The sequence below is a fragment of the Anastrepha ludens genome, chromosome 4 (assembly GCF_028408465.1).
Source record: "Anastrepha ludens isolate Willacy chromosome 4, idAnaLude1.1, whole genome shotgun sequence".
Classification (NCBI taxonomy): Eukaryota; Metazoa; Arthropoda; class Insecta; order Diptera; family Tephritidae; genus Anastrepha; species Anastrepha ludens.
This window is the reverse complement of record NC_071500.1, coordinates 67,289,306-67,312,490: the sequence shown is the minus strand read 5'-3', so window position 1 is coordinate 67,312,490 and position 23,185 is coordinate 67,289,306. Positions and strand designations below refer to the sequence as shown.

Below are 23,185 nucleotides of genomic sequence, written 5' to 3'. Positions count from 1 at the left end.
ATTTGACCGAGATTCGAACCGACGTTCTCTATGAATTGGGAATGGTAGTAGCGCACCAACTCATTCGGCTACGGCGGCCCCTTTCGTTTGTTTATTCATGGGCTCTTTCAATACAGTGAATTTGGAAGGCGCATCCATGTATTCTATAATCCTTGTAATTCCCCTTACCGTTGTTCATTTATGCATGGAATCTGACGACACAGCGAATTCGAAAGATGCAACCTTGTATTCTATCGTCCTTGGCTGTAAACATAAGCACAATTTACATGCACTTTGTTTTTACAATTTGGAGTTTTGAATATAAAAATCAGCTTATTTCTTTCTACGAACTCCACGAATTCCACTCAAAATGTAAACAAAGCATCATTTTCACATTTAAGCTACCAAACAAAACTTCCGATGGTCTAGTAACATAACCTTGTATGAATTCGCTTTTGAACTTTCCTTTATAATTGGCTTAAATTTTTTTTCAGTTTGTTGCGCTGTACATCGACACGTTTTTTCTATTGAAACAAGCCTTCAAGAATGATAGAATGAGAGACTGGGGTTTCGGAATGCACTGTGAAGTCAGGCTTCGGGAATATCCAAACAGCAGGAAGGGAGATTGCTTGTTTGTGAAGAGGAAGGGTGGACGAAATCAAAGGAAACTACCGAACACAAGAAATTATATGCACACTCAGACTTCCTTAGTACATCGTCTTCCACATAAAAATGCAAACCAAAAAAAAAAACCCATTTGAATTATTAAGGTTCTTGACGTCACACTTGGCAAAATCGCGAAAAGTAAAGTAGTGATTTTGGAAAGGCACCATCTTCTGTATTCATTAAGCCTTGACAAGTACTTAAGAATGATAGAATAAGAGATTGCGCCTTTCAAATTCGGTGCGACGTCAGGCTCCGAGAATAAACCAACCAGAGAAGGAGAAGAGTAGGCGACAGCAATGAAGCTATAAGAAATATATACATAAACACACACTTTCTTGCTACTGTGGCGTCCGCATAAAAACACGGCCCACGCGTCACACACGGCAACTTCGTTTTCATTATTTTGTTTAGTTTAAATGTCACAAATCACAATATTACCAAGCCAGTCACTGAATTGTCATAAAAGTGTAATCGAGCTTTTTGTTTGTTTTGTAATATTATGATGCCTGGCGCCACCCTTAAGTAACGGTTTTCAGAAAGTGCCACCTTCTGTATTCAATTCCTCTTCACAAGCACTTAACTGACGTCAATTAGACACACCAAAGGAAACCAAGTTCTTCTCCACTTTATTTTTTCTCTTCCTCTGATACTACAAGAAGTTGTTGGATCGTTTACTTTCGGGCCTGAAGCGTTCAGATTCATTGACAGTCAACTAGTGTTACCGTTATATCACACACTTCTGTATTATGTCTTCTTTTTGATCATGGCAGTCGCTGATTATCGGCAATATCGTTGGTGGCATAACAGTTTGTGATAGCTTTTTTCTATGCCATAGAATGCGGCTCTTGCTCGTCGAGGGTGACCTTTATTTCTCAGTTCCCTTCGGTTAAAGTAGCACTTGCTTGCAAGAAATTTCGTGGCACCTGTGCGATTTAGATCCGATTTAGATTTATTGGAAAACATAAGAAACCCAGCGCATAAATAGCTATCCTGAAATGCTTCGCCTCTCATGTTGGCTCACTCCCGAACGGATGTTCGGAAGCTACCCAGAGGATACTTGGGCTAATCGCGTTGTGAACTGCTTGAACCATATGCAGAAGAATCGTCCTGGCCACTCCCAAGTGAATGGCGATCAGTAACTTTTCCCACTTGCATGGACTTCTACATATAGAACTATCCTCCAACCAAAGACAGGATGTAAGACACCCTTGAAATCATAACTGTCAACAGTGATCTGAGTGCCTGTCACCAGCTCGTCACCGTTGTATTAGAATAACTTTGCAAGTGGTCCGTTAGCTACTGCGACTTTATTAACCAGGTAATGGAGCGTCGCTTTGTTTTTTAAGATTTCGGTCTCAGGGTTTGTCGTATTGTCAGTGGCTTTCGTTGTTGTCATTATTCACCTGTGTTTTCCCACCATAATTTAACTAACTCTTCCATCACATATGCCCCAGATCGTAGTTCGTTCCAACATGAAACGTTTTTTTTGGCAGTAGCATGGGATTTTCTGTTACAATATTTGTGTTCAGTGAAAAATAATGGTATGTGTCACCATTGATCCTCGTTTGGTTTTGTGGAATAAGCTTCGCAGAGCCGAAGAGAGAATGGTTTTTTGCAATTGGAGTTTTTCCTTATCTTTAAAATTGCGTAAATGTATGTGTGAATACAGATAATAATGAGGGGGTAATCTAATTCTTGTTTCCGTTTAAGGTACTTGACCACCTTGGAAAGCTAAAAAGTACAACATATTCAATAATTTTTTTTTCATGTTCTGTATAATATATTAAAATAAATTTTTTTTTAAATTTTTATTTAGAGCTTATATAATACAAAAAAAAATTTATTTATTAAAATTTCTTTTTTTAACATATATCCAGGAGGCGCCAAAGTCGAGGCCTGAAGAAAATCATGTCTTGCGGCGGACAGTTAATCTTAGAAATGGTAATTCTAAAACAAAAGAGAGAAACAAAATTTTCAAAAGGAAGGTTCCTTGCGTGAGAATTTACCACAAACTGACAAAAAAAAAAAAATAATAAAAAAATGGCGGATGTTTGAAAAAAAGTTAAGAAAACACCCCTGTTTTTCACAATGTTATGCTTAAAAAGCAATACTTTATTAACTTTTTTTTTGCAAAATGTGGTAAATTGGCATACAAAACATCTTAACAAATAAAACAAGACCAAAATCATTAAAATCGGCTAAGCAGTTTCGGAGATAAAGTGTCTGCCATTCGAAAAAAAGTAATTTCTGGAAAAACGCGTTTAAAGTTAAAACTTGCTATTTTCTTTCCGCTGAGTCAGCAAGTAATGAGTGCAGGATGCGCCTGCACATTTTCACTGATTTCACTTTGTTAGAATTCGAATTTAAAAAAACAGTTTCAGGTGATGATTTTTAAAAGTATAAGGATTGAAAAAATGTAAAAAAAAAAAATTTAATTTTTTGAAACTTATAAGGTGGTCAAGTACCTTAACAACGTTATCGGTTTGGAGCCTGATGCAAAGACCCTTTCCTAGTCCATTCTGTATCAGCACAAATCACAAAATTTGGTCTAAGTTCCATTAGATAATTGAGTACTTCACTAAAAAATGATACTTCAATTTGTATTGGTTTATATGGGAGCAGAACTCTTCAATATAATTGATATTAGCTTTAAGTAAGGGACAATTATAATGTAAAAAAATGTATAAAATTAAAAGCAATATACTAGAGAAGAGGCCAAGAGGATGAGGAGAGGGAGAAGAGGTTACTACGTAAACAGGTTTGTAACTGTCATCTTAAAACATCTAGTCGATTTTATACATTTTATTGTCACTGGTAAAGAATTTCCACAGTCTGACAGAACCAACAAAGAAAAATCTAAATAACGTTCCCACGACAGTCGGTTCTACGTAACTGGAACGACCCGGAATAATATCCGGTAGAGGACTGTCACTTCAGCAGCATTCCTCGCATTTGTAGGTATAGGGAATGTTTATGCTGCGACAACAACAACTATCTAAAAAACAGACAGGCGCAGCGTAGTTTATAACCGGCCAGCCAATTGCCTTAAATGTCGATAGCAACATTTCTTTGTCCTTGCGAGAAAGATTGGTTTGGTGAGGTAATCGTTCACTTTGGCGCACAGGCCATCAATGTCATTGCCCGACGCCATTATCGTGCAATCGTCGGTCGGGTTCAGGAAACTTCACCGTTCGCAAGTATATTATTATTGCCTTTAAATGCCAAAGCCAAAACAGTTGTTATTCTCGAAGTAATACTTAGTCTTGCCATAAATTCATTGGTCAGTTTTACAATGCATACGACGAGAACAAATTCGCAGAAAAAAGTTTCGTTATTTTTAATTTTGTTCGTATGCATTATCCGTTCAAAAATTATACTCAGTTTCGTGGCAAATGTCGCTTGTAAACAAAGGAGTGGGGAGCTACGGAAAATCGCATTGCAGTGATTGCATTACAAAAGTATGGTAAAAGTGCAAGTGAGATTTACGAATTGCTGAAAAAACGTAATATTTCGAGAATGTTTGTTTACCGCACGATCATTTCCCAAATGTCTGAAGGGACAGAGAGAAAAAGAAGTGGTCGTGCTCGCGTGGTTCGAAAAGACGTTCGAGAAAGAATTTGTTGAAATCCACTTAGATAGCAGGAAATCATGTCCAGGGAAATGAATGCATGGACGAGATCTATGCCAAGACTAATTTGAGATGATCTTCAAAGGAAGCCTTCCGCCGCTCAATTGGTCATCTTTTGACAACGCGCTTGAAGATACTTAGACTCGACAGATGCAAGCAACTTCTTCGGTAGCACGCGGTCAACGGCCATGCAAATATTTCTTTCACAGATGGAAAAATTTTCTCTGTTTTAATAAGCAAATCGACAAAATCTATGCTAAAGACGCCAAAAATGTTGTTTCAAGTGTTCATCGTGGCCACCATCCAGCCTCCGTAATGGTTTAGTGGGTAGTGTCTTGTAAAACCGCGACATCTCTTCATTTCAGCGAAAATGGGGTTAAGACTGGGACAAAAGTGTACCAGAAGCATATCTCAAAGGGCGTGTTGAAGCAGTTGAGCAGTACTTTCTTCAATGGAGAGCATTTGATCTTCCAGCCAGATTCCGCTCCAGCTCATAAGGCAAAACCCACCCAGCAGTGGCTAAAAGACAATATTACGGCCGCAGAAGAATGGCGTGAAAGTGCAGATCTGAATCCACTGGATTACGGTTTGTGGTCAGAATTGGAGAACATGACCTTTCGAAGAACTTGGACAAATTTGGAGAGTCTCAAACAATCTTTGGTTCGAGCAGCGACCTCAATATCCATGGAAACCGTGCGTGCTGCAATAGCTGAATGGCCTGATCGTTCGAAGGCTTGTGTAAAAGCAAATGGTGACCATTTCGCATGAAAATTTGAATTTTTTAAATATTTATATGTTTAAATAAAACTATCTTCCTTAAAGAAAGTATAATAATTGCATATCCATAACGGCCTTAACTTGTAACAGAACTTGTGGAAGGAATAAGTATGTCAAAGTTTAAAAGAAGATGCGTACAACGTCGCGTACAGGCATGCATGCGGCAGTGAATCTTCCTCCTCGACTTCAGATTGCAAAGTATTTTATTATTATTATTTATTACTAAAGATTTATTCTATCTGAACTTCCTCGAAATCTCTTTCTAAGTCAAGGCTATAAAAAATATGAAATTGTTTTAAATTTTGAATAGCATCATCGTCAAGGCCCGAGGTATTATTGGGGAAAACCCCCTCCTTGGTTGCGCGCATGATTCGGACATATATAGCTACTTATTAAAAAATAATTAATAAATAATAAAATCCGGGCTACAATTTTGGGGAACATGCAATTCATGAGGGTTTGATCGCCAGTACAAACTAATCCATTTTTTTTGCTTTTTTGTTCTTTAATAACGATTTGTCTGAATTATCGTTATTTCAGCTCGTTTCACACACACTTCATTTCTAAAAATCACCGTTTTAACATAATTACTTTTTTCTGCTTCTTTCTGCGAAAGTTTTTGACACCACACGAAGCAGTCAAACAGCTGTCAAACTCCATTGTAGCAGACGTTTCAAGGCGGATTTATTACTAATACTCGTATAGTCACCTTGGGGAGTTTAAAGGGGCAAGTTCTATTGTATCCTTCTTGGCGCTACATCCCATCCAAGGAACGCGTCGCTCGGGGTTGATGTTGTAGCAGTAACTTTGCCCTGTCAGTGTAGTGTAATCACCGGTCGTCTTCGTCTAGCTCATCTAACGGTAGGCCCAGGAACTTGCTGTTTCGACAGGTTGAGTCCAGAGGGAGAGGGGTGTTAGATGAGTTGCTTTTAAGGGGCATGTGAAAAGGTGGTTCATGTCGAGCGGGGTGCCTTCACGTGCCGAATATACTTATGTTTACTATGTCAGGGTCGATTCTGGATAGGTAGAAGTTTAACCTGGTGCAATATCAAGAAAGTAATTGTGCCAAGGTTACGCGGGACTCTCGGTGAAGTTAAAGCTCTTCGTCTGCAATGGGTGGTAGCTGGACTCCGATGACGGCATTCGGGGGTCGAATCTCGTGAAGAAGAAGGTGGGAAGAGTCTCGTGATGAATGCCGTTAATTGTTTGTCTGTACACTGTCCGATTCGGTAATTGTCGGTCTGTTTTGTCCTGGATTTCATCCGCGTAGTTAAAGAGGTGCATCCTGACATGACTGGGAGGTGGGTCAGGTTCAAGCAGGTGTCTGCGTGGGTGGGACCTGTGGTAACACCCTAACAGGAACTGCTTGCTGAAAAGTTTATTATGCTCCTTTACAGGGAGCATATGGGGGACATCAGAAGACATTCTGTCACAGTCCTAATGGCAGTGCTTCGACAAGTCTGTACCTTCGGCCACTGCGTTCCAGGCGACCAGATAGGCGCAGCATAGCTTAAAAACGGCCGGCCTGTTGCCTTAAATGTCGATAGCAACATTTCTTTGTATGCGCTGAGAAGGAGAGCAAACTGTCGAAGGTAACTCTCAAGGCTTTGCTACTGCTACAACAACAAAAACAATAACAAAAACAACAAAGCTCGGGGTTGTAAGCAAGAAATTAGACGTTTATTGTTTTTTTCCTATAGTTCTTAAGGGGGAAACCGGTTTAGATCGATCAAAAAATCCATTTTTTTATTGCATAAATCGTTAGTAAACTACGCAAGAATATGTGGTAAAAAATTTAAAGCGAAATTCGCATTATTCCCGATTCTATTAGCGCTTAAGTGACTGCCCGTCGGTTCCGCACCGAAGCGCGTGTTAGTTAGAACGACGTTTTTCTCGAAACTACTTTTTTTCAACTGGTAGGCATTCTAGCTTAAAAAGTTATCGACCAATCGTTCTAAAATTTTTCGGAATTTTTTCTTTATTCAATTCTAATCTATATGAAAAAATATGGTATAAAAAAACTACTTTGTGTTCAAGCGCCACAAAAGCATGCAATTTTCAATATTTTTTACCACAATAAGGTTCATATGCTAAGAAAATATGTTGTTAATAAAAAAAAATTGCTGTTGATTTCAGAGAAAAATTGCAACTTCCGGAATTCCTACCAGCAATACACTCGGTTGGCGATCGTCCATGGACAGCGCGCTCTAACGCCACTATCTGCTGCGGAAATAGCTTCAAAAAAATTTAAAAGTGTACCTAAAAATATATATAAAATATGCTCTAAACTTAAACAATTTCTGATTTTTCCTTCTTTGTTCAAAAAATTCTCGAAAAACACGAAATTTTGGCCTCCTAAACCGGTTTCCCCCCTTAAATGGCGACTCTAAAAGAGTCCGTTCTAAAAAAGTTGTAAATTTATTTGTGTAATTACATTTTGTTATTGAAACTATATATGAGAATTAACTCTTCCTACGGACTCAGACTATGAAAATTTAAGATGCATTTTTATTTTTTATTAAATTCATTTTTTCTTTATTCACGCATTCAGAACAAACATTTATGCACATATCGCAATATACATAGTAACTATGTATGTACAGAGAATATATAAATTCAATTTTTGTTCGTATAAAAAAGTAAATTTGATATTTTTACAGTCATGAAATCAAGACGAAATTATGTGGTTTCCTTTAAAATGCTCGCACCTATATTTGCATTTGATTGTCTCCCAAAAATGAAACCACTAATTTCGCCTTAATTTCCCGAGAGGAATATTACATATAATACAATAAATGATAACTTATTCGCACCAAGTATTATTTATTGTATTTACAATTTACTTGTTTTTTTTTTTGTTTTTCTAATAATTTCAAGAATTTTGCGACATTCTTCATGGTTTCTTTGACATTTATCACAGTTTTAATAAATAATAAACAAAGCAAAATTTTATACATATGATTTCAAAATTTAATTTTAAAAGATTTCAAAATTGAAAAAATCGATATTTATCTTCTTCCATATTTTAATTCTTTACTGAAATTCTTCACAAGACGTAGGTTGTAAAAATTCTCTTCGCTCGCATTTTTAAACCTTTGTGACAAAATAATCAAGTATAAGAATAAATGGATTTAAACTGTGTTGCACAATCAACACATTAGTATTAAGTTAAATTGCTGAATGAATAGAAAACTTTTGCAAGAAACTATGCAATTAATATTTAAATGAACATATGCTTGTTGTTGTATAAATATGAAAATTATCAGTAATTATTTTAAATGATTTTGTAAAGTTAGTAGTTTCGAAGTTTTCCGCTGTTTTTATTATGATTTTTACAATATTTGCGGCCTAACATTATACATATGTATGTATGTATTGTACACATACATTTTTCATTTTTTTTTTTTTTTGGTTTGGTTTTCTTATTTTGAAGATTTCTTCTTTTTGCTCTTTGGCAATTTTGCCCAAATGCGGAAGAAGTATTCGTCTCGACGTAGCAGTTTACCACGAGCATACGAATGAATATCCGCGTCCATGTTGTGATCACGCAACCAGGATGATGTGTTGCATGAACTCATTTCCGTACGTGGCTCATCTGGTAAACTCAAATATCCTGTGAAATCGAAAAAGGGAATTAAAGTAAGCGAATTATTATATTTAACTTATAGTTTTTTCTTTAGCTAATTTTTGCCAATATTCTTAGAAAAAAGTTCTTACCTGCTGTCATCGCTACATATGGTTCTTCCGATTCGAGTGGCTCACTAAGACCAATTTCATTTTTGGCAAATATGCGTATCATATATTCATGATTCTCTTGTAAGTCTCGTATCTGGAATCTTAGCACACCGGCCGGTACACGACCCACTTCGATCCACATCGCCTTCTTCATGTCTCGTATTGCAATGTGATAGCCGAGCAGAGGCGCACCTCCATCTGACTCGGGCAAACCCCATTCAAATATGTGAGCATTGGCGGCGAGTACTCGAGCCTCCAATGGCGCAGTGGGCGGCGAAGGAACAGCTATTGAATTAATTAAAATTAAATTAAATTATATTAGAAAATGAAAAGGCAACAACTGAGCAAGTTTTACTAGTTTACACTCACTTGCGTGCGTCTTTAGGGATACGCTCTCTGTTACGGCTGGTGCACCTAATCCAACCGCATTTTCAGCTGATACCCTAAACCAGTATTCACATTTTTCCTTCAAGTTATCCACCGTGTATTGGCGACAGTGTGCATCCAATGTGATTACCTTTGTCCATTTGGTCGATGTTGCTGAACGTTTTTCAATGCAGTAGCCTTGTGATGACGAAAAAAGATATTACAGATTAAAAATAATCTAACATTTGTTATTCTAGTTGCATATCTCAAAAGTATGATGCCTTAAAATTTTGATTAAAAAAAAATACAGTGCCTGGCCAATGAGTTTTAAACCAGCGAATTTAAAAAAACGATCAATTCTAAATTCATATTTACGTGGGCAACCAGAGACTATTTCACTGTAAACACATTTCAGTTTTAGGCCTACTACTCGAATTCTTACAGCAAATATACCTCTAAATACGTTACGTGTGTACGGAACGTGACACCTGATGATGTTATGATCGGGCGAAATTTGCCTACACACTTCCCTGAGCAATCAAGAAGAAGATGGGCTGCAAAAACTAATTTCAACTATATGAGAAAAGTGATTATTGCAGACCTATGCAAAATATGAAAATTAAAATTTTTTTTTCACAACCAATTTGCTACTGAAAAGCCACAATTAATCATGTAGTTGTGCCTTAGCGACATCACGCATCCTCTCTTTTCTCTTATTTTGCAACCCATAATTTTATGCGATTTATTGAAAAAAGGATGCAAGTTTTAAATTTAGGAAGAGGGATGAATAACCTAACCAACTACAAATGATTTGACAAAACACTTTCAGTTCAAGAACTCGCATGAGTGTCTGAAAATCGGGGCTCCTTAAATTAGGCTATGGTGGTGTTTAACTTAGAGAGACAGGCGGCCGATTGAAGAGAGACCTGAACTGAATGGGGAATGATGGGTGTATGACCGCTTTTGTACCAGTTTAGTGATTACTTAAGTTTATCTATTAATCGCTGATGCTCCAAAATGTATTTATCTAATTTTATGTTCACCTATGTTACATATGCCAGATTATTCCAATTTTTTGCAACTTCAATAAATGTGAGCCTATATGAACGCGGTCTAGAAATTAAAAAAAAAATCGATTTTTTGTTTCTCGATATTTCGAAAGTTAAACTGTGAATTTTTTATGCGGAAGTTCCCTATATTATAGCTTCTACAGCCCATTAACTAGGTAGAGAGCGGTCCGCGCGCTCCTGTACCTCAAACTTTAAACTCATTTATCTTGAAACAACTTTTTTTGGCCTGGTGTTGTCAACAACATCTATGTTGTTCACAACATCAATGGCTATCGCCCGTACTAGTTAGAATCATATTCTTATTTCAATTATTGCGTATTTTGTTTAATAAAAAAATGAAAACAACCCTAATTTTAGAGTGTCAAAGTCAAAACCGCGCCATTTTGCCAAATTGTTCTTTTTTTTGTTTTTTTTCATTCTCGTACGGAACATAGTCATACTGATTAATATTTTTCTTGGTTTTTGTGTTTCAGATTAATAGAAGTGCCAAAATGGACAACACCGTTCAGGTCCAATATTTCGGGAGGGTCAACTTCAGCGCCATTTTTAAGATTATTAAAATTAAAAACATTTTTTTTTTTCATTTTTGTATATAAATGAAGTTAAATAAAAAGCCTAAAAAATTTGAATAACGTTTTTAATTTTTTTATTGTAAAAAAAAAAAATCCTGAAAATACCCTCTAGACCACTGGCCACTTGCTAACGCTTGCTGAATCAAAGAGGCCTTATAAGCAGCTCAAACATCCTTTGTGCGTGTTTAGCTGAGTTCCTCCACCAAATTGTGGTCTGCGTCTTGTGGTTGTACCACAAAATGGAGCTACCTACGGTTTTATGCCATTTCCGAACAGCAGAAGTTTTTTTCTTTGCAAAAATACACTCGAAGGTTTGTCATTGCCCGCCGAGGAGCGACCATTTTTACTATCAATTGGTGTTTCATGGCTGTGCTTTTCCGACTGATAGTCACGCATCAATCTATTTGCCTAAGGCGGCCGCTCGATTATATCGCATACATAGGTATGTAAGGCGTTTTTCAATAGGTGCGCTTCAACTTTTTTCCGATAGGGAGGGCGAACGACGTAATATTTTTTATTTTTCGCTTGTCATTTGTAAACTTCATTAGTATACATTTCATCATGGAATGCTACACACTTGAGCAACGATTGCAAATCGTGCAAATTTTTTATGAAAATAATCGTGCAAATTTTTTATGAAAATTTATAAATTTTCCAAAAAATCATCTTCACTGATGAAGCTCACTTTTGGCTCAATGGCTTTGTCAACAAGCAAAATATGCGTTACTGGGCAGAAAGCAATCCACACGTGATTCATGAGGCACCGCTGCATCCCGAAAAAATCACTGTTTGGTGCGGTTTACATGCCGGCGGCGTAATTGGCCCATATTTTTTCGTTGACGAGAACGATCGCCACGTTACTATGAATGGAAATCGATACCGCGACATGATAAACGATTATTTTTGGCCGCAATTGAATGGTATGGACTTAGACGACACACAGCACACGCTAGAATTGATTTATTGAAGAGTAAGTTCGATGAGCTCATTATTTCCAGAAATGGACCGGTCGAATGGCCGCCGCGCTCGTGTGATTTGATGCCTCCAGACTATTTTCTTTGGGGTTATGTGAAGTCATTGGTCTACAGTAACAAGCCGGTGACGATTTGTGAGCTCAGAGCCAATATTGAACGCGAAATTGCTGGAATTTCGGCCGATTTATGCAAAAGAGTGGTCGAAAATTGGGTTCAACGATTGGACTTCGTAAAACGTGCACGCGGTGGTCATGCAAAAGAAATCGAATTTCATACTTAAATGTATATGTTCAAACTCGATAATAAAAAAAAAATTTGTTAAAAAAGTCAAACCGTTTGTGTTTTATTCAAAAAAAAAGTTTAAGCGCTCTTACTGAAAAACGCTTTATATATGTGAACATTATTTAAGCTAATTAGCTGGGATAAGCTCTCGCTGATAGAGAGCAGCTCATTGCCGTCTCAGTATTGTTGTAACTAATGAAGAAGGAAGTACCATATTAACCAATATGTGACTAATAAAATATTTGACTCATTTAATCATTTTGAAAGTCTTTTACTTCAATTTCGAAACCTAAAATACAAAAAGCGCAATATCACGAAATAGGTGCTTAAAACAATAGATTGTACATTTCAATAAGTTTTATATGTACGTGTATATCAAATGAAGTTATATCTATACATACCAGTTATCTCAGAACCTCCATTGCTCGCTGGAACTTCCCAGTCAAGAGTTACACTACGATTCGTCACATCCGGGATGCGCAAGTTTTGTGGTGGTGATGGAGGAGCTGCGAAGAATTTTCATGCAAATATGTTTTAATAATTATTTACAATATTTTTTCAACTAATAACATTTGTATTAGTATTCAATAAAATACTTCAGTGCACACTGGTACAGGTATGTACATATGTTTCTTATTTAAAAGTTTTAACGCATGGTTTTTTTCGCAAGCAAATTTATGTATGTATGCATTAAATTATTATTAATTGCAATGTTTTTTTGAAAAGCTACTAGTCTTTGGTGACCAAATGGGCGTTGTTTGTTCATAACCGGACGGCCGATTGCCTAAAATGACGCTAACATCTATTTTTTGTCCTTGTCCCTAGTGCTACCGTCTAAAGGTTTGAGGATCTTGTTTCATTTCTGTACCTTAGCGGTGTTCGCGGTTTTATGCGACGAGCAGGAGAGCAAACTGTTGAACTTACGGTTTTTGCTGTGTGATCTAGTTGTACTTTCAGTTGGAGTTTGACTTCCTTCGTGCATGTTGTGCAAAAGTTCGTTGTAGGTTTTGTGAGGGAGAATGCTTGGCTACTTTCAGTGCAGAATCGAGAAAGTTTGGAGAATTAACTGTTTACCTTCCCATACAAGACATCTAGGTCATTGCCGGACGCAATATTTGATACCATTGTCCTCCGGTAAGATCAAATCTGCGTGTTTTGTTGACGTTTGGCAGTAATAAGGCTTTCTCATAAATTTTGACCATTTTGAAAGCATTTACATAGTTTATCGGAAAAAAGATGTAACACGCTAGACATTTTTTGAAATGCGGTCTCAAAGATGAACTTTATTTGGGTAACTAACTGTGCGCTGAAGGAACTTGTTAGGGAAGGAATGCCCGATCCATGATAAGGGCATAACATCCCAATCAGAAGCTTCGTCGAAGAAAACTGCGTTGGGGCAATAGTAGTTAGTGTTTTTTTGTTGCAATAGCGCAAAACATTCAATCAAACAAATTTTTTTTAAGAATGCCGCTGGCGTTACAATCATTGACCGGATTGATATTCGGGTCGTTCAGGTAGAACCGGCTATCGGGGAACGAGCCATATTTGAACACAAGTGTTGTGGACAGTTAGTTGCCTTTTCACGCGCAAGGAAGGATTATTCTACAGAAAAGCAGATCGTACAAATTATTGTGCTCGTTGCATCCTATTGCACCCACAAAAGATTTCGAATCTTCGTTGAGCTTGAACGCTGTTTTTGTAATTTTTGGTGCTCTTGGGAGCGTACAGAAACATTTTATTTTTTATTACAAAAGAGTAACTTCTAACGCGGGTAAATTTATATTACGAACTACGAGTTGTGCTGTATGCGCACTCTTACTTAGCTGATTGTAGATATTAAGTTTCCACATTCAACCTACAATATTTACATAAACGTGTATTTATGAATATTTATTTATAATACGTACCTAAATTTTCCCAAGCCCGTACTGAATAGTATTTTTAATTTCAGTTAGTTGCATTATTTTAAGCATGACAGCGTTTGCGTGTATAGTATGGAATTAAGCAAATATTAGTTTAGCAAAATTTATGGAAATTAAGAAATTAATAAATATTTTTAATAACTCGGTAAGCTTTTATATCTATACTTATTTATATGTAAAGGCACAATCAGTGGCTCCAACCAGTAAACGTACCATTTTTAAAATATTTCACTAAAAAAATTAGTTTAAGTCGGGAAAACTTTTACGAGCACTTGCTTCACACAACTTAAGTTCTCTGTTGCTACACATTTTTGTGGGAATTAGATTTTATGAAGTTCAATGTCTATACAAATTGCGCTTTGAGCGCAGGCACTAATTGAAGATTGTCGTATTGCGTACTCTTAACAGGTTTGGCAACAAATTTAATACTACGCTTAAGGTTATGGCGTTATGGTATGGCACCTCAACTTTGAGCTTTGGACTTTAATAGTAAGGATAATAGATTATCAGGTTTGGTCATCCGCTATGGTGAAAAACAAAATTGTGCAAGCAACTTTGGCTGCCAAATAACAGGCAGCAGAATTCTGCCAGCTTATTTCACACGTATTCACTCACTCGTCTATTGTTCAGACACAATCTCAGTTTTTCGTAAACAAACCGCTTTCATGACGTCAGAAAATCAGCTGACTCCTTCAATTCAGCAAGTGCCAATAAACTTTCTGATCTCGGCCACACCTCTATAAAGCTTTTCAGAAATCAGATCGTAAGATTGGACGTTATGGTAGTACCTTTTGATGGGAGCCGTCATAAATACAGTGATGCCAGACATTCTCAGTCAAATTTTAGATCTAAGAAGAGTAATTCTTCGAAAGTTTTACTTTTAATCTACCTTTGAAGGTGCCGCAAAAACTTGGACGGTTTATGAGTCAAGTTTTTAAAAGGCCTGAAACTCTAGGGTTACAAAAATAGGCCCTGCATAATATATCAACTCTGGTCGCAGGGCGTAATGGCCTTCTAATAATAATGAGTCAAGTTAAAGTTTGCTATGGTAAAAACCGTTTCACTGTCCTGTCAGAACCTAAAGTTAGTTTATAGCTCCATATGGGTTGGCGAAGGGCCACCGAAAAAATTCGAAGATATTTAACTATAAAAATGATTGGATGAAGACGCATGTTGAACCCATGTCGAATGATGTGTCTAAAGAGTCAGATCAAGTCGGTAAACATTTGCACACGATGGGAATGGTCCAGAAAGCAGATTACTGGCTGCCACATCAATTGAAGGAGAGGGTTATGGAGAGACGTTTGGTAATGTGTGATATGCTTCTTGAACGGCACAAAAGAAAAGGTTTTCTGCAACGCATCGTCACTGGCGATGAAAAATGGATCCATTACAGTAACCCTAAGCGTCGAAAATAATTGAGCCTGCTAAGTGAACCAGGTCCATCGACAGCGAAAAAAAAAATTATTCATGGTTATGTTGTGCATCTGGTGAGATCAGAAGGGTGTAATCTATTATGAACTCCTCAAACCATCTGAAACCATCACTGGTGATCGTTACCGGCTGCAGCTAATGCGTTTGAATCGCGGTCGCGGAAAGAAAGCTCGAGAAAAGCGGCCGGAATGGCACGGAAGGCTTGACAAACTGATTTTGCTGCATGGCAACGCCAGGCCACACGTTGCCAAATCGGTCCAGAAGTATTTAGAGGGACTGAATTGGAAAATCTTGCCCCAGTCAGCCCTTATTGAAGACCGGTTCACTTCTTACGAGAGCATCGCAAACTGGATCAATGAATGGTCAAGTCAAAAGAACTCGAAGTTGTCGTCAGAAGAATCCATAATATCATCTTTTATTTAATTGTTTAAATAATTCGTAACTTTATTAACTTATTCCCATACTCAACATCGAGACTCACTTCCTCAGGTGTAAAAGCACAAAGCAAATTTATGAAAACCAAAAGGCTCTATGTAAGTTTTTTTTACATTAACATATTAATATAGATCGAATCGTCATAGTAAACATACAACTCGTTACAAAATCTAGCATGATGATACTCGTGAAAGAGTGATCAGTGAAGTAGTTTTTTTTTGCTACTGCCTGCTGCATATTAAATAATAAAGTCGCGCAACGTTCTACATTAGTCACCCAATAATGGATTTTAAGCGCACTCAGTTCGATAGACTCGAACTCAGCTGCGTTTTGACTCCTTTACACTTTCTCTCATAGGTGGTGGTATTTTGCATAGCAGTCCTAAGTCTACCCTTTATCATAAGTAGATTTTTTTCCTTATACACATTGAAGGTCAAGTAACTATACAAAATTGTATGAAAATTTAACTAAAAATTCTAAAGGATATGGCAAGCACTCAATGTCTATGCTGCACATTAGAAAAAATTGTAGTTAATTCACTGGAGTTGGAGTCACTGTATGCATTGTTTTAAGAGTAAAATTAATATTTATTAAGTTATATATAAAACATATTTTATTGCACTAGTATTTCAGAAATACTATCGTCCTCTTTTCCGTTTTTTTGTTCCTCGAAGAACTCTTGTTGTATTGCATGACGTAAAATGAATATATTTCTTAGTACCTCTCCAAGGCGCATCCATTAAAGGTGGTGGTACTAGAACAACAAAAATGAGTTCTACGTTTGATTGTCAAAGAAAAGTATTGGCAAATTAAAAAAGAAAGAATTCGCCTTAATTCATTCTAGGCTGACAGCCACATGGACACGGCGAAAGGAAAAAAACAAAACAGCTGATTTACCGATATCACCTTTAATAAATTCGCCTAGGTACCTATCGTGGTGCCTTTATTTTTAACGTATTTCCATTTTATATTTTCATTTTAAAAATTAAATTTACTTATATTTACGACAGTTATGCTTCGGAAAATTGCCAAAATTACAAGCATAGCGAGAGCATTGAGAGTATTAAGCATTGGGAGTATTGTTTCAGCCAAAAATAGTGCTATAATCAAAATAGCTGTGAACAAGTGATAAATAAAACTAAGTGAAGATAAGATTTTATTGCAGGAGTTTAATCAGGATGTAGGATATTAATTTCAGTTGCTATCCAAATGCCATTTACCAAGGCGCATTTATTAAAGGTGGTGGGACTAGACCAACAACAATATTTTGTGCGTTTGATTGTTACGGCAAAATTTTGTAAAAGTACAATAGAAAACAAAAAATTAATTCGCCTTTTTTTATTCTGTGCTGACAGCCACATGGACACAGCGAAAGAAAAACAACAAATCAGCTGATTTACCAACACCACCGTTAATAGCTTCGCCTTGCTATTTACATACATATTTATCTGATAATTCGTTTATTTGAATTTTTTTTTTTTGTTCTCAGATACCTTTGCATATGCTTTTACCATAGATACATAAGCAATAAATAATTGCAAAAAAATATTCCTAAAATAACGCAGTATTAAAAAACGAAGTGGTGAAATATTAAAAATCTAGTTTAAGGAATGATTTGTTTGCATGGAGTTGATGATAATAATGGCATATTTTTAAATTTTAATCTTTGGACAAGCAATTAGTTTCCATATAATATAATATTTTATTATAAAAGCTTTCATAAATTTACACTTAATGAAAAAATCTACAAAACTCTCGTGAAAGTAAATAATTAAAAAAATTGTTTGCCACTTACTTATCTTTCTGCTTACAACAATTTTGTCTAGAGTCTCAAGTGCTTCACTAATGCCAACTTCATTCTTTGCATATATTTTGAATTGATAAGCCCGATCCTTTACAACATCACTAACCAGTATATTTGTAACATTGCCGCTCGTGCTACCAAGCAAACGGTATTCAGTTTCATGGAATTCTTTGATTTCAACAATATATTCGGTAATCTTTGAGCCTCCATCGCTTTCCGATGGTTCCCATGAAAGTGTAAATGCCGTATCTGTCATGCCGAAAACTTCCGTTGGACTGCGCGGTGGGGATGGTTTGTCTGTGGGGTATGCAAAAAGAGAAGGTAAAACACATAAGTTAATAAAAAGAAAACAAGTTTGAGGTAAGTGCGTATATTGTATGGTATAAGTAGTGATAACCACGTACCGAATTTTTTACTGATCGTCACTGTCTGACTCTCAGTTGGTTCAGATTCACCAACAGGATTAGCTGCTACCACTCTGAACATGTACTGCGAGTTCATGGAAAGTTTTTGTATTGCATAGGAGTGTATGTCTTTTTCCAAGTCAGCTACCCTCATCCATAGATTATTTTGTAGATCACATTTCTCCAAAACATACTTATTCAACTCCAAACCACCATCATCTATTGGTGGCGTCCATTCAAGTGTAATGGCATCTTTCTTCATTTCTTTGATTTCCAACGATTGCGGTCGGCTTGGTTTGTCAATAACTTGTATCGTACACTCAGTTGTAGCCGTGCCAGATATATTGGTAGCTGTGATCTTGTAACGTCCCGAATCTTCACGTGTCACCTTTTCCAGTGTGTAGGTCGAGGTGGTCTCTGTGGTTTCGATTGTCACACGTTCCGTTGTGGTCGTTTGCTCGGTGGTTTCCCTGTACCAGGTAATTTTCGGTTGTGGATAACCACGAACAGTGGCCGGAATGTTCAAACTATTGCCTGCACGTATTTTTTGTGCCAGATACTTTTCATCGATATCAATGGTTGGTTTTTCTTGCAGAATGACTCTACACGAGGTCTCAACGCTGCCCATTTCATTTTCAGCTACGCATGTGTACGTCGCTTCAGTCTCAATTGTTGTCTTCTCAATAGTGTACTTGGATACACGATTTTCATATCGTGTACTCTTCGACGTGATAACTTTTCCATTTTTCTTCCATGTAACCTTTGGCTCAGGTATTCCACCGAATACACAAGATAATGTGATTTCTTTGTTCAATTCTGTCACGATATCCTGCAGTGGTTCTTGTACGGTTGGTTTTTCTTTCTTTACTTCGGCAACAAGACGAATGGGTGGTGAGAGGGGTGAATGTGGTGATGGACCAACATCATTTACAGCGATGGCACGGAATACATATTCCGTATCGATTTTCAGTTTGCTCACAGTAAATGTTGTGCCTTTGACTTTTCGTATCTCAATCCATCTGCAGTTATACCAGAATTTAGTGATTTTGAATTTTTGTTTTTATTTATGAAATTTATTTTTCTTACCTTTCCTCTTTCACATCTTGATATTCAAGCACATATTCAGTGATTTCACATTTACCATCATCTTCGGGGGCCTTCCAGAACAGTGTAATCGAATCATGTGTGACTTCTAATGGCTCTGGTGTACCAGGTGCCGTAGGTTTTCCTTTGGAAGTGTACAAAATATGTTAGACTTAGTTTTAAGCAGGAAATTTAGAAAAAGTGGGTTTGAAAAGAAATAACGAATTTTATATAATACAACACTAAATTCACAATAAGCGAAATTAAGGGGCGTATAGGAATACTCTCGAAGGAAAATATACACAGGAGCGGTCCCACGGTTTCCTCTTCTTCAATATCTTGACAGCTTCGAGAAAAGTCATTATCTCATTATATCAAGAGTCAGTCTATTTGCATGCTTTCTAATTAGACAATGCCCTGTTAATACCCTTATCGGGTTTCTCATATTCTGCCTACTAAGTTTCAGTAGCGATTTTGTGCGCCCGTGGTTCCATTCTGGCCAGGTTTGCCAGCTTATTTGGCAAAAAGGTTATTGCCTCCAACGAGCATTAGCAGCATTGATAGAGTGTCTATCTATTAATAATTTACATGTAACTAAGGGAATCGGTATAAGTACATTAAGTGAATGTTTATTGTTGTACCTTTTCTTGCAAGCTCTTCTGCTTTGCAATTATAAATATATATATTATATATTTATATTAGGCCGGGTCGATTTGTGGGGAGGCAAAAAAATCGCCCATTGCTCTGTGAAAATCATATTCTAGGGATCAAAATAAGAAACTTTGCCGAAGGAACCATACCTCTAAAACGAATTCTGATGTCCCCCAATTTGGGTCGAACTTTTTAGTTTCTTTTCTCATGTAAAGGCCAAAAATGGTGATATTTTGAAATGATTGTATGGGGAACCCCCCAGGGGAGTTCCAGGGGGTGTGCCACTGGCATGGGTGGATCGGCCGTCCAAAGTTATTGGGGTCGGTCATACATTTGGACTCGATTGGAGCACTCTAAATGAGTAAAAGTGGGATTTTTCATTCGACCCAAATTGGAAGAAAACTTCAGATCGTGCTGAATTAACGCTCGTTAATCGCAAATAAAATTAGATTTTGCCTAGAATACTTACTCATTATTATCAAGTTGAGAGTGGCTTCCACTTCTCCTACTGGATTCTTCAGTCTTAATGTGTATATACCTTCATCGTCATCCACAACCTTCTTTATGGTGAGCGATGCAGACTGTTCATCTAGTGTGGGTATTAAATGCTTGTTCTTGATTATAACATGTTTTGTTGTATTCCATTCGGCATCTGGTTTGGGCGAGCCTGCGAACTTCACTGTCATGGTTACATCATCATTCTCCTTCACCTTAATAGTCTGATCTTTGTCACTAGTTATAATGGGTAAGGTCTTGATTTCCTCAACACACAATTTACTCGTCGTTGTCGCATTGGCCGCAGTGCAACTGATATCACCAGTGTCTTCATCGTCTGCATCGTGTATAACAAAACGTCTAACGGTACCCTCGACAAACACTTCATGTTTTTTATTGGGCTTAATTGGTTTCGCTTTCTTATACCAAGTGACCTCAACATCTGGCTGTGACAACTCAACAGTAAATTCGGCATCTGTGCCCTTTGTGGCGATGGTCACATCAGGTAGTGGCACCACAAAGTTCACTAACGGTTCTTCAACAGTCAATTGTGCCTTTGATGTTTGCGGACCAACCTCAATGGAGTATTGACCAACGTCTGAAGGCTGTGCCTCCACAATTCGCAGGGTTTGTTTCTTGCCATCGATCGTGAGTTGTACATGCTCGTTTAGTGGAAGCTCTTTGCCATCCTTGAACCACTTGACTAAAGCGTCGCCTTTACTCAGTTCAATATCGAAAACAGCATTCTCGCCTTTAGTCACTGTGACGTTCTCTAGCGGTTTCACAATTTCTGGCGGTAATTCAATCACTGTAAGCTCGCCAGCGCATTCCTGTTCATCCAATTTACACATGTATTCACCCTCATCGTATACGGTACTTTCATGTATTATGATCTTTCGCACCCTACCCTCTTTAATGAGCTCGATATTCTTCTTTTCGGGTGTTATTTTTTCACCATCCTTGTACCATACAACTTCAGCATTATCCGTTGAGACTTCAACATCTAAAATGGCGGTATCTTTTTCGGTTACTTCATAATCTTCTAATATCTTAATAAATTCGGGTTTACGGGGTAGAACTTCCACCGTGGATTCAGTCTCCTTATTCTTAACTTTACAGGTATAAGTGCCGCTATCACGCAGATTTGTATTGCGTATAACCAGTTTGTGTATTTTACCATCTTGGACCACTACGCGATGATCCATGCCGCTGAGTTCTTTGCCATTGAAGAACCATTTAGTTGTAACCACATGCGAGGTTTCACATTCTAAGGTGAGTGATTGGATTTCTTCAATGGTGATAGTTTTCTTTAATTTCTTAGTAAATGTAACTTCATCAACCTCGACAATGACGCGCGCACCGTGTGATGTTTTTCCGATCGGATTGCTGGCAATACACTTGTAATCACCGGAATCTGTGTCGGGGTTGGCGTCCTTGATAATAAGCTCAATATTTTCTCCATCGTATATTTGTTGTATGCGTTCCGATGGATAGAGTGGATTGTTGTTGAAAAGCCATTGGACTTCGGGCACTGGATTTCCAGTAACCTTAGCTGGCAAACGGATAGTGCCTTTCTGCGGTACGGACTGTTCCTCGAAACGCTCGATGAACAGCGGTGGTTCAGCATTGCCACTAGATGGTTCTGTACGAGGAGATGGACACATTAATTATCATCAGTAATGCAAAGGTATTAAAAATTGATACAACTTTTTTCTAATTAAGGAGTTCCTTACGAACTTATTTGTATAAAACATAAAACAATAAACAAAAATACTACCTTCAACGGTCAAGTTAGCCGTTGTTTCCACGCTTCCCAATGGGTTCTCTGCTTTTACAGTATATTCACCGCCTTCCGCAGTCTTTGGTGAGATCAATGTTAATGTGTGTGTATCTTTGTCTGATTTTGTATTATTTGTGATCGGTTTGCCATCCTTGTACCACGTCACCTTTGGTCGTGGATTGCCAACGATTTGTGTCGTCAATACCACGCTTTCGCCTTCGCGCACAACGGTATTCCGCAGTGGTTCAAGAATCTGTGGAGGTTCCTTTTCATCTGTACGTACCTTTAACACAATTGGTAAACGAGATTCACCTTCTCGATTTGTGGCGATCACTTCGTAGGTACCTTCTTGCGATTTCTTCACCTTTGTGATGTGCACAACACTGCAGTACATATGCATATCAGATTCCGTAACGACGCGTGTATTTTTCGTTTCTTTAACATCAATTTCCTCGCCATTAAAGGTCCAAATTATGTCAGGCTCTGGCACAGCGACTAAACGGCACTCTAATATCACGTTCGTGTTTTCATCAACATATTGTGCTTTGGGTTTGCGTGAGAATGTAGGTGGTATGCCTTCGAGTATGTCGGCTAGTGAGGACTCGCGCGACATACTCTTGCGTGACAAACCTGTAGCGTCGGAACCATGATCTGATAGCGGCGTCTCAACAACCAATTCCGTTGTAGTTGACGTGAAGCCGGCAGCATTTTTAGCGACACAGGTAAATTTACCCGCATCCTCTGGGAACACTTCACGTATGATCAATGTCGCCACATTATCATCATCATAATACATTTGGAAGTCTTGAGAAGGCTTTATAATGGCAGTCTCGCGGAACCAAGCTACTTGTGGGCGTGGTATACCCTCAACTTTGCATTCAAATTGCACGGTGTAACCATCAGGCGTATGAATTGGTTGCAGTTTTTCAATAAAACGTGGTGCCATTGGTTTTTCTTCAGGACCGGGACCTTTTAACATTGACGTGTTATAAAAGAAACAATAGAACAGAACACAATGTGTTAAGCATACAGTAAACAAGACATACGGATAGAATACAAAGGACAATTATAGGTTACATACATATTATAAAGTGCCCATATAATGTTATAGGCAATTAACATTGTAAC

General features: G+C 37.6%; 1 protein-coding gene and 1 long non-coding RNA gene across 3 annotated transcripts in view; one reads left to right on the top strand and one right to left on the bottom strand.

Annotated features, from left to right (window-relative positions):
* LOC128859653 (uncharacterized) overlaps positions 1–23,185 on the top strand; it is a 99,948-nt gene that overhangs the window by 1,568 nt on the left and 75,195 nt on the right. The window lies entirely within an intron of this gene.
* LOC128859652 (titin) overlaps positions 8,439–23,185 on the bottom strand; it is a 144,547-nt gene continuing 129,800 nt past the window's right edge. For both annotated transcript variants that reach the window (XM_054096639.1, XM_054096640.1), the window contains 9 exons: positions 22,055–23,026; positions 20,252–21,919; positions 19,135–19,276; positions 18,049–19,067; positions 17,636–17,941; positions 12,451–12,555; positions 9,155–9,349; positions 8,768–9,070; positions 8,439–8,663 (listed from right to left, as the gene is read on the bottom strand). In XM_054096639.1, the coding sequence (XP_053952614.1) occupies positions 8,473–8,663; positions 8,768–9,070; positions 9,155–9,349; positions 12,451–12,555; positions 17,636–17,941; positions 18,049–19,067; positions 19,135–19,276; positions 20,252–21,919; positions 22,055–23,026 (4,901 nt within the window). In that variant the 3' untranslated portion in view covers positions 8,439–8,472. The remainder of the gene's footprint in view (positions 8,664–8,767; positions 9,071–9,154; positions 9,350–12,450; positions 12,556–17,635; positions 17,942–18,048; positions 19,068–19,134; positions 19,277–20,251; positions 21,920–22,054; positions 23,027–23,185) is intronic.